The sequence below is a fragment of the Rhinopithecus roxellana genome, chromosome 16, assembly GCF_007565055.1.
Source record: "Rhinopithecus roxellana isolate Shanxi Qingling chromosome 16, ASM756505v1, whole genome shotgun sequence".
NCBI lineage: Eukaryota > Metazoa > Chordata > Mammalia > Primates > Cercopithecidae > Rhinopithecus > Rhinopithecus roxellana.
The window spans coordinates 69,082,761-69,095,300 of NC_044564.1; the positions used below are offsets into that span (position 1 = coordinate 69,082,761).

Below are 12,540 nucleotides of genomic sequence, written 5' to 3' on the forward strand. Positions count from 1 at the left end.
TAGAAAGTTACACACAGATTTTTTTTTTCCCCGCTGGTTGTAGAAAAACTTTCATAGAGTACAATCTAGTAATTATTAGTATAAAGAATTGCCATTTTTTTGGGTAAGACTATGTTTTAGCTTTGTCACTGTTATAAAATAATGTAATACATTTCCCTTCTAGTATTGTGCTTTGATAGCATGACTTATGATAACCTAGTATATTGTATTTAATTAGATGATAATTGCTCTTTAACATTATATTTCCTTTTTTCCTTACCTTCCAGGAAGCTCAGAAGTTTTATTTCTTAATTGCAATTACTTTTATCCCTTCCTTTTTCTCCACTTATCATTGTTTTAGTTATTGTGGTTTAATTACTGCTTTGTTTGTTTTTTGTTAAAAGTTTCATGTCCATTTTGAAAATAGGTCAGTATAAATAATAAATTAACTATGCTCAAGTATTGCCTAATAGAGTTTGGGCCTTATGCCCTTCCCCGCCCCCCCCACATTTTTATCCCTGCTTCATACTCACTATTATTTTCTTGTTACTCTGTAGACTTCTCTTGACCATTATTTGAATTATTCATTTCATGGCTTATCTGTAATAAATTATTTGTTCCAGACATTCTCTCTCTTGTCACCCCTTATTGCTTTATGGTTCCTCTGAATTCTGTTTGCTATTTTAATATTAACTCAAGCAGACTATTAAGAATTTACCTTTCTCTATTCAGAAAGTTTTGTTGAAAAATATTAATAAAGCTTAATTTTAAAATGAACTTTAACTGTGTATATCTGTGCTTTCATTATTTAGATTATCGAGAGTATATTTTATTAGGAAAATATGTTGATTTATATGAACTTTTACACTTTTAGAGTTTACAGTGCTCTTGTATTGGGAGAGAATCTTTAACTTATTACTTTAATGATTTTGTGATATAAGAAACTATATTATGCAATGTAATATTAAACTAATTATTGGAATATGATAGTTTTGGTTAAGCAATTTTTTAATATTATTATGCTTTTTAATTTACGGATTGAGTCTGTTTATCCTTTTGAATTACTATTATAAATTCACTCAAATGCCAAAATCTAAATTATTAAATAATTCTCATGAAAGGATTCTCTGTTGGTATCATTTATATTGTCAGTGCCTGTTAAGTTTAGTTCACTGTAATGGGAAAACCCTTTGAAAACTTTTCAGTTGGTCAGTGTTCTTCCTAGAGTTTAAGTAATTTCCAGAATAGACAAGATAGGCTCAAATTCTGTCATTTTTTCTTCAAAGGATAGGCTTATGGGTATTTTACAAACAGTTTTAATGCTTATATTATTGAATTTATTATTTAGTGTCAATCTCATCTGTAAACACTTAACAGTCCAATTTGGGAGATATTATGAGTAGAGAGATTATTAGCAACACTAGGTAGTTTGTTATGTATCAAATGTATAATATAAATAACACAAAAATTTAGAAATGGGAAGAATTACAAAATACTTGGATAGTAAGGGATGCTTTTATTGAGGAGGTGGTAGTTGAGTCTCAAAGGAGCATAAGACTTAGCTGAGAGTAGAAAAAGTGATTGTAAATTGTGGATGAGCCATTTTTATGCATCTATTTTTATGTTATTTGATTGATGTGAGGCACATTTTGATACGGCCTAATAATTAAAATAGAACAGAAAAGTTGAAAACTGAGGTGCCATTTGTACTTATTGGATTTAAAAAAGTTGCCAACCCTGAGAGTTAAGTGTTGGTGGGGAGGTAGAGTAATGAAAACTCCTGAAATGCGAATAGTCTTTGACTTAGCAATTTCACCTCTAAGTGGATATAATCCAGAGAAGTGTTCTTCAAACTTTTGTTAGTATTATCCCTGAAGTACATTTTACTTCATGACCCATTATACACACACAAAATAAAAGTTTCATATAATAATAGTTATTTTAGTACATATAATTAAGGTAAACATATGAAAATTTTTGTATCAAATGTGAATTTACTAATATTTAAATACAAGAAAAATCTTAAATATGATCAAAATTTAGAAAATAATTTATGAAGCATGTCTGTTTTGTAAGTTTATTCTTATAACTGTAGTTTCATTGTTAAGAATGTGTGCCTATTACCTTGATATTTTCTATTGTATTATAATCTGTTTTAAAAAATACCAATTATTGTAACTAAATCGATTTAATGATCCATTACTAGATTGTAATCTGTAGTTTGAAAAACACTGCTTGGGAGAAATTCTTGGTCATGAATATTTGGAGTCATGCTTAAGAGTGTTCATAGCAGTATCGTTTGTATACGCCTTTACCTCAAATGGGAAACAGCTGAAATACACACTGATAAAAGATGGATAAATAGAGCATAGTATCTGATGGACTAATAATATCTGATGGATTAATTACATCAAGGTAATTGATCTACAGTTACATTCATTATTATGAATAAATTTGGGAACATATGTTGAGCAAAAATAGCAAGCTACATAATATGTATAATATGATTTAAGTTCAGAAGTAAGCAAAACTATACAGCATATTAAATAGGGACATATATCTATCTTTGAACTATAAAGAAAAGCAAGGCAAAGATAAGAATCAGACTTTCAAGATAATGCTTACCCTTGGAGGGAATAGGAAGTACTAGAGGATAAAGGGTCATACATGAGATATCAAAGATAATGATACAGTTGTGTTTCCTAGCTGAATGTTGGTACGTACAGGGCCGCTCCTTTTACTTTTTTTAAAAAAAATTCTTTACACATTTATCACAGATTATTTTTGTGTGTATTCAGTATCGAAATTATTTTTTACCTATAAATAAAATCAATAATTAATATTACACTTTTAAAAATTAGAGTATTGGGGTTGGGCACAGTGGCTTACACCTGTAATCTCAGCAGGGCCGAGCTGGGAAGATTGCTTGAGTCCAGGAGTTTGAGTAACATAGTGAGACTTCATTTCTACGAAGAAAATTAAAAATTAGCTGGGTTGGTGGCACATACCTATGGTCCTAGCTACTTGGGAAGCTGAGGTGGGAGGATCCCTTGAGTCCAGGAGTTTGAGGCTGCAGTGAGCCATGATTGTGCCACCACACTCCAGAGTGGGTGACAGGACAGAGCGAGACCCTGTCTCTCAAAAAATTAAATAAAGAAAATAGAATATTGGATATATTTTCACTTTATTTCTAAAAATCCACTTTTCATCATAATCCTGGATCTTCCTCTCATTTTCAGTTTATTCCCAAGTCCTTTGGAGACAATTTGATAAGGAGGAAATATGAGAGTATAAAGGAATCAGCATCAGTGATAGATCAGAAATGGAATAAAGGTCAACTGAGCGTATTACTTAAAAAAAAGTGTTTCTATCTTGATGTGTCTCTTTCTTGGTTGATAGACAGAAGGTGTTATTGAGTCTTACTTGGAGGCTTCCAGTAATTGTGTCAGGCTAGATAGTATGTGTTTAATAAATATTAGTTGAAAGAATGGATGGATTGATAAAAGTTGAAGAAGTTTAGGAAAGAGTATCAGGATATGGATTCCATTTTTAGCAAGTTAGTTTGAGGTAGTAGACAATCCAAAGGGAGGGGTCTTGTATAGCTGGAAATATGAGATTGGTGATTGGGAAGGTGAGGGCTGGAATATAGATTAGATAGTCTTTCAGACAGAGGTAAGATTAGCAGCCAAGAGAGGCGCTACGTTTTCTGAGAGAAAAGATGTCCAGAGAAACGAGGGAAGCTAAAAATTGAGTCATGGGTACATCCACCTCGTAGGTGTAATTTAGGTATCTCACAGGTGAGAAGAATGTTTGGTTAAAAATTATGACAGCCTTAATGTTCTAAATATTCTGTCTACAGAGCAAGATATTATTAGTACTAAAACAAACTTGCCATTTTAAAATTTTTAAAGTGATTTATGCTTTTACAAAATCAATAGTTTTTCAGAAAAGTTCCTTCTAAATGACATTCAAATAAAAGAATAAGGAATTACGTTAGCTATAAATATATTTTCTTAGAATGGTTTGTAAAATCTTGTTTTTCTCCTGTTACACACCTAAATTCTGAAAGTTTGCTTTCTGAATGTGGTTTAATATTTAGTGTCCAGTTTTATGTGTTCTTCATCATAAATAGGCCCTGTACTTGCACATTTTAGTTAAAAATTCATGGACATGTTTCAGGAGATGAGAATTGTGGTGACAGACATTATTACGAAAGCTAATTAATCATAACATTGCAAATCAAAATGTCAAACCTTTAAAATAAAATATTTTTCTTAGAAATAAAAGCTCACCAGTAATTTAAATTTTTTCCACAGAGAGAATCAGTACTGAAACAGGAAATAAATGACCTTGTAAAACGGAAAATTGCAGTAGATGAAGAAAATGCTTTCTTAAGGAAAGAATTCAGTGAGTTGGAGAAGAAATTTAAAGATAAAAGTCAAGAAATTAAGGTGTGTTGACTTGTACATAGTTTTGTGGGACTGTTGCTTTGAAGTTCTGCTTTAAGCTTTGTTAGCCTTTGTGGCACAGAAAGTGACAGGTTTGGAGGAAAAATTGCCTTAGGCCCTCCTGTACCATACAGTTTTCTCACATGCAACAACTCTGATAAGGATGCTTTAAAGCTAGAACTCCAAGCTTTATAACTTTTAGATAAATAGTTAATGATGGAAATGGAGCTAAGAAAGTAGGAGTGTGAATATGTGGCTTCTTGTAATTAGATTCTGATGGGACTGGCATTATTAATTGATAAAACCCAGGTCTGGGAGGATATATCTGTATGGGTCTCAAAAATAGCTGGGGACAGCATCAAAGGCAGCTTGATCAATTAATGGGCCCTTTGCAAATGTGTACTCATCAAAGCTGTCATCCAGTGAAAAAATATGACCCATCCACCTGCATGAAAAGAGGCCAATAAAAGTACACAGGTGACCTTGGCTATCAAATATAGGAGAAGCTTCTGTGAGGGTAAAACTGCACAGTTTGTATTTGCTGATTAATTCTCACCATTTTTTGGGTTTTTGTTTTGTTTTGTTTATTTGCCCTTGTGGTTCTGTTCTACAGGACACTAAAGAGTGTGTACAGAACAAAGAAGAGCAAAATAGACTAATTATAAAAAATCTGGAGGAGGAAAACAATAAATTAAGTACCCGCTGCACTGACCTGCTAAATGACCTGGAGAAACTGAGGAAGCAGGAAGCACACTGGAGAAAAGAAAAATGTAGCACTGATGCAAAAATAAAGGTATACAATAGGAATTGAATCCATACTCCTCTTTTGGATCTAACTTTTTCTAGGAAGTTTAATACATGTTATTTTCTTTCAATAACAAGCTATATATTCATATCCTCCAGTGGGGACTAGCATTAATTTATATTCTTTCACTTAAGACCCACAGCTTTTTAAAAATTGATGTTGCAAAGCAGGAAACTGACTTCAAATGGTTATCCTAAAATGTAATCATTAAAAAATAAAGGCTATTGCATTTTGAAATAAAATGTGTTTTCAAATAACATATTTAGAATCATGGGTTTTAACTTTTTCACTTAAGGCTTAAGCTTACAAAGATAGCTAGAATTTATTGCAATATGGTTTTTAAGACTATTTTCTAGATCCTTTAAAATATAAAGTATAAAAAATACTAAACTGTTAAACAATACAAATATGTGGTTCTATGGTGGTGCTTTCTTTGACTTTAAAGGAAAGGGCCTTATTTATGGGAAATTTTTATTTTTATAGAAGATAAAAGTTACAATCAATCGTTATAATCTTATACCCTTTTTAAAAGGCTAATCAAGTGAGGCAGTGGTTTCTTACTTTTTTTATGAGTATTTTTCAAAATAATACTTTTTTATGGCATTCTTTTTGTCTTTAGAGGTTTTTGCTAATTTCTTTTCTTATTAAATTACATGTTTTTTTTTTTAACTATAGATTTTTTTGAAAAGGCCAGATCCAGATTTTAGTGCTAGTAAATTTGGTGGTCTCTCAATGTGTATACCCCTAAAAAGAACACACACACACACACACACACACACACACACACACACACACAGAGCTATTCAACAGTTATAAGCAGTTGACCATATGTATCTGCAGGTTCTGCATCAGTGGATCAAACTATTCAGAAAAAAAAACACAATTAAAAGTAACAATACAGTAATAAAAAACAATGCAAGTAAAAATACGATATAACAGCTGTTTACATTGTATTCGGTATTTTGAGTGATCTAGAGATGATTTAAAGTATGTGGGAACATGTGTAGGGTATTTGCAAATACTATGCCATTTTATATAAGAGACTTAAAGCATCCTTGGGTTTTGGTATCTGTGGAGAGTCCTGCATTCAATCCTCCAGGAATACCGAGGGACAATCATATATGTATGGATGTATGGGTGTGTATATGCATGTATGCAAGAATATTTAAGTTAGGGGAGAAGGATACATCTTTCTTGGAGTATAAACCTGTTGCAGATTATTTATGGAAATATTTAAGTCTATTAGGGCATGATCATGGGTTGACTGAGCCATTGAGAGAACTGAATTCTGGTGGATTTATTTTCTTAATTTTTATATCAGTTTCTGCTTCTGCGCAAGCTTTAAACAGTTTGGAAGTGTGATAAGGGTAAACCAGTACTTGTGTTAATTCACAGCTACATGATTATTTAGTGATAATTTTTATTTCCTTATTTATTCTATTTGAATAATCAGTTCTGGGATTTGCTGTGACTTGTGGTTGTGTAACAGTTTTTTCTTATGGGGTTATTGTCTTTTACTGCTTTTTGGGCATTCATTATTTATTTTGCATACTAATATTTTGTATCTTATAAATACTTTCTGTTCTATAAACCTTGAATAAGGAAAACTGGAATTTCAAAAGTTTGTGAATTTTGGTAGTCATTTTATTATTTTCTTCTCAAATGTTTTTGCTTTAAAAGTTTTATATGACGAAGTTTTCCCCACCCTAAGGTCTTTAATCTATTTATAATTTATTTTTGGATGTGATGGTCCACATCATTTACTCAGTATCCACGGAAGCACAAGATTGTTCACTGATCTTCTCCCAGCTTTCTCCCATGAAGCATGGTCGTAAAAGAATTCTCATAGCTACCTTCCTGGAAAGTAGATCTTACCACCCTCCTTCAGAGAGGTTCTGTCTTGTACCTAGAGTCCAAGAAGAATTTGAACAAACAGTCCTTTCTAATAAGTTTATTTTACCACAGGATCATATGCCTTTGTCCTCCAGTCACAGTTTTGCATGACTGTCCATAAAAACACACAGTTTTCCCTGGGTCTTTGGGTCTTCATTTCCTACATCTACTGTGTCATGTAAAACTTTGGTTAAATAAATGTTATATTTTTCTCTTAGTGATTTGTCTTTTGTTACCAGGATGTCAGCCATGAACCTTGCCATGGGTAAGGAAAAGATACTACTTTTTATTTCCTACATGTGCATATATTTTCATTTCTTTTGGTTATATACTTAGGAGTGAGATTATTGAGTCATATGGTAACTGTTTTTAAGCTTTTGAGGAACTGCCAGACTATTTCCCAAAGCAGCTGTGCCATTTTACATTCAGACACTATGAGGGTTTTGATTTTTCCATCTTCTCATCAACACTTGTAATTTTTTGCCCTTTTTGTTATAGCCACCTCAGGGATGTGAAGTGATATCTCATTATGGTTTTTTGTTTGTTCATTTGTTTGAGACAGAGTCTTGCTCTGTCGCCCAGGCTGGAGTACAGTGGCGTGATCTCGATTCACTGCAACCTCTGCCTTCCCGGATACAAGCTATTCTCCTGCCTGAGCCTCCCAAGTAGCTGGGACTACAGGCACGTGCCACCACATGCAGATAATTTTGTATTTTTAGTAGAGATGGGGTTTTGCCATGTTGGCCAGGCTAGTCTCAAATCATTGTGGTTTTGATTTACGTTTTCCTGATGGTAAATGATGGTGAGCATCTTTTCATGTATTACTATCTTTGGAGAAATGTCCATTCAAATCCTTTGTGTACATACTGGATCCATGTTCTTTATCAGGATATATACATTGAAACTATTTTTTCTTAAAATTTTTGTTGCTTTTTACTCTCTTGATGGTGTTCTTAAAAATACCAGTTTTTAATTTTGATAGTTTTATTTATCTTCCTTTTTTTGGTGTTGCCCATACTTTTGATGTCATATCTAAGAAACCATTGCTAATCCAAGGTCATGAAGATTGACACCTTTGTTTTGTTCTAGGAGTTTTATAGTTTTATTTCTTACATTTAATTCTTTGATACATTTTGAGTTAACTTTTGAATATGGTGTGAGATACAGGTCTAACGTCATGCTTTTTTTGTATGTTTTATTTAGTTGTTTCAGCACCATTTGTTGAAGAAAATTCTTTTTTCCCCACTGAATTGTCTTGATACTATTTTTGAATATCAGTTGTCTGTAAATATAAACATTCATTTTTGGACCTCAGTTCTGTTTATTTGATCTATACATCTGTCCTCCTACCTATGCCACATTCTCTTGATTTTTGCAGATTTGTAGCGAGTTTTGAAATTGGGGTATATGTGTCCTCTATATTTTTTCTTTTTCTAGATTAGCTATTCTGCGTCTGTTATATTTTCATATGAATTTTAGAATTATCTTTTTTCAGTTGGGCGTGGTGGCTCAAGCCTGTAATCCCAGCACTTTGGGAGGCCGAGACAGGCGGATCACGAGGTCAGGAGATCGACACCATCCTGGCTAACACGGTGAAACCCCGTCTCTACTAAAAAATACAAAAAACTAGCTGGGTGAGGTGGCGGGCGCCTGTAGTCCCAGCTACTCGGGAGGCTGAGGCAGGAGAATGGCGTAAACCCGGGAGGCGGAGCTTGCAGTGAGCTGAGATCCGGCCACTGCACCCCAACCTGGGTGACAGAGCGAGACTCCGTCTCAAAAAAAAAAAATATCTTTTTTCTTCTGGCCAAAAAAGCCATCAGAGAGTTTAATAGAGATTGCCTTGAATCAGTAGATCAGTTTGGGGAGTATTATTATCTCAATATTATTAAGAATCTTCTGATCCATCAACATGTGATGTTTTCCATTTATTTTGGTCTTTTTCAATTTTTTCAGTTGTTTTATGTCTTTCAGGGTATAAATTTGCACTTCTTTGAGTAAATGCATTCTTGAATATTTTATTATTTTTGATGCTATTATAATGGGAACTGTTTTTAATTTTCTCTTCAGGTCATTCATTCATAATGTATAGACACACAATTGAGTTTTGTATACTGATCTTGTATACTGCAACCTTTCTGAATAGGATAACTAATTCTGATTTTTTTTTTAGTAAATTCCTTAAGATTTTCTACATGTCATATCACGACTTCTGCAAGTAGACATAGTTTCACTTCTTCCTTTCTAATCTGAGTGCTTTTAATTTCATTTTATTTTATACTTTCCTGCTGGAAATCCTGGTATAGTGTTAAATAGAGAAAGAGTGGATATCTATGTCTTTTCAAATACTTGTTTGCCATTTGTTTGTCTTTTGAGAAATGTGTATTCACATCTTTTGTCCCTTTTTAAATCAGATAATTAGATTTTTTTTCACATGGAGTTGTTTGAGTTCCTTATATATTCTGGTTATTAATCCCTTGTCAGATGTATAGTTTGCAGATATTGTCACTTTGTTGATTGCTTTCTTTGCTGTGCAGAAGCTTTTTAACTTGATGTGATCCCATGTGTACATTTTTGCTTTGGTTTCCTGTCCCTGTGGGGTATTACTCAAGAAATCTTTTTGCAGTCCAGTGTCCTGTAGAGTTCCTGCAATGTTTTCTTTTAGTAGCTTCACAGTTTGAGGTCTGACTTAAGTCTTTAATCCATTGTGATCTGAATTTTGTGTATGGCAACAGATAGGGGTCTAGTTTCATTCTTCTGCATATGTATATCCAGTTTTCCCAGCACCATTAACTAAAGAGACTGTCTTCCCAAATGTATTTTCATGGCACTTTTGTTAACAGTGAGTTCGTTGTAGATGTATCACTATATTTCTGAGTTCTCTCTTCTGCTCCATTGGTCTGTGTGTCTGTTTTTATGACAGTACCATGTCATTTTGGTTATTATAGCTTTGTAATCTAATTTGAAGTCAGGTAATGTGATTCCTCCAGTTTTGTTCTTTTTGCTCAGGATAGCTTTGGCTACTCTGGGTCTTTTGTTATTCCATATAATTTTCAGATTAAAAAAAAATCTGCAAAGAATGTCGTTAGTATTTTGATAGGGATTGCGTAGAATCTGTAGATGGCTTTGGGCGTTATGGACATTTTAACAATATTGATTCTCCCAATCCATGAGCAAGGTATTTCTTTCCTTTTTTTTTTTTTTTTTTTTTTGGTGTCCTCTTTAGTTTCTCTCATCAATGTTTTATAGTTTTCACTGTAGAGATCTTTAACTACTTTGGTTAATTCCTAGGTATATAATTTTATTTGTAGCTATCATAAGTAGGATTACTTTCTTAATTTTTTTTTCAGATTGTTTGCTGTTGGCCTATAGCAATGCTGCTGATTTTTGTCTGTTAATTTTGTATCCTGCAACTTTACTGAATTTGTTTATTCATTCTAATAGGTTTTTGGTGGAGTCTTCAGGTTTTTCCAAATATGAGATTATATCATCGGCAAACAAGGATGATTTGACTATTTCCTTTCCAACTTGGATGCCCTGTCTTTGTCTTGTCTGATTGCTCTAGGGCTTCCAGTACTGTGCTGAATAACAGTGGTTAAAGTGGGTATCCTTGTCATGTTTCAGATTTTAGCATCAAGCTTTCAGCTTTTCCACATTCAGTATGATACTAGCTAGCTTCCAGGCTATCATTTATGGCTTTTATTGTTTTGAGGTATGTTCCTTCTATATCCAGTTTTTTTGAGAGTTTTTATCATGACACAATGTTGAATTTTATCAAATGCTTTTTCACCATCACTTGAAATGATCATGTGTTTTGTTTTGGCTTTTGTCTTCGAGATGGAGTCTCGCTGTTACCCAGGCTGGAGTACAGTGGCACGATCTTGACTCACTGCAACTTCTGCCTCCTGGGTTCAAGTGATTCTCCTGCCTCAGCCTCCTGAGTAGCTGGGATTACAGGCATGCACCACCATGCCTGGCTAATGTTTGTATTTTTAGTAGAGACAGGGTTTTGCCATGTTAGCCAGGCTGGTCTTGAACTCCTGAGCTCAGATGATCTGCCTGCTTCAGCCTCCCAAAGTGCTGAGATTACAGGCGTGAGCCATCACACCTGGCCAGGTTTTGTTTTTCATTCTGTTGATATGATGTATCTGATGATGTATCCTAATGATTGATTTGCATATGTTAAACCATCCTTGTATCCCTAGGATAAATTCTACTTGGTCATGATGAATGATCTTTTTGATTTGGTGCTAATATTTTATTGGGGATTTTTGGTATCAATGTTCATCAGGAATATTGGCCTGTAGTTTCCTTTTTTTGATATGTCTTTGTCTGACTTTGGTATCAGGGTAATACTGACCTTGTAGAATGAGTTTGAAAGTATTCCTTTCTCTATTCTTCAGAATAGTTTGAGCAGGATTGGGGTTAGTTCTTATTTAAATGTTTGGTAGAATTCAACAGTGAAGCTGGGAGACATCTTTTCTGGTAGACTTTTTATTTAAGGCTTCAATCTCATTACTTGTTATTGATCTGTTCAGGTTTTGGATTTATTCATGGTTCTGTCTTAGTAGGTTGTATGTGTCTATCAATTTGTCTATTCTAGATTTTTGAATTTATTAGCATATAGTTGCTCATAGTAGCCATTAATAATCCTTTGAATTTCTGCAGTATCTGTTGTAATGTCTACTTTTTCATCTCTGATTTTATTTATTTGGGTTTCTTTTTTCCTGAGTTAATCTGGCTAATGTTTTGTCCACTTAGTTTATCTTTCAAAAAACCAACTTTCTTTTCATTGTTCTTTTGTATTGTTTGTTTCAATTTCATTGATTTCTGCTCTGATCTTTATTCTTTCTTTTCTTCTAATAATTTTGCATTTTGTTTGCTTTTGCTTTTCTAGTTCTTTAGGGTGCATTGTTAGGTTGTTTATTTGTTAGGTGCTTTTTTGATGTAGATGTTTATGGCATAAAATTTGCTTTTAGTACTACTTTCACTGTAGCCCATAGGTTTTGGTATGGTGTGTTTCCATTATCATTTGCTTCTGGGAATTTTTCAGTTTTCTTCTTACTTTCTTCATTGACCTACTGGTCATTCAGGAGCATATTGTTTAATTTCCATGTGATGTGTCATTTCCAAAATTTTTCTTGTTACTTATTTCTAGTTTTATTCCACTGTGCTCAGAGAAGATGCTTGATATAATTTTAGTTTTTTGAAATGTTTATACTTGTTTTGTGGTGAACATATGGCCTATCCTTGAGAATGAGCTACATGCTGAGGAGAAGAATGTGTATTCTGCAGCCATTAGATGAAATGTGGTGTAAATATCTATTAGGTACATTTGGTCTGTAGTGCAGGTGAGTGTTGTTTCTTTGTTGATTTTTGGTCTGGATTACCTATCCAACGCTGAAGGTGGGGTGTTGA

At 33.5% G+C, this 12,540-nt stretch overlaps 1 protein-coding gene across 2 annotated transcripts in view; it reads left to right on the top strand.

Moving 5' to 3' along the window:
- The window catches only part of CNTLN (centlein), a 391,924-nt gene that overhangs the window by 102,519 nt on the left and 276,865 nt on the right, over positions 1-12,540 (top strand). For both annotated transcript variants that reach the window (XM_030920397.1, XM_030920398.1), the window contains exons 4-5: positions 4,296-4,430; positions 5,041-5,220. In XM_030920397.1, coding sequence (XP_030776257.1) covers positions 4,296-4,430; positions 5,041-5,220 — 315 coding nt within the window. The remainder of the gene's footprint in view (positions 1-4,295; positions 4,431-5,040; positions 5,221-12,540) is intronic.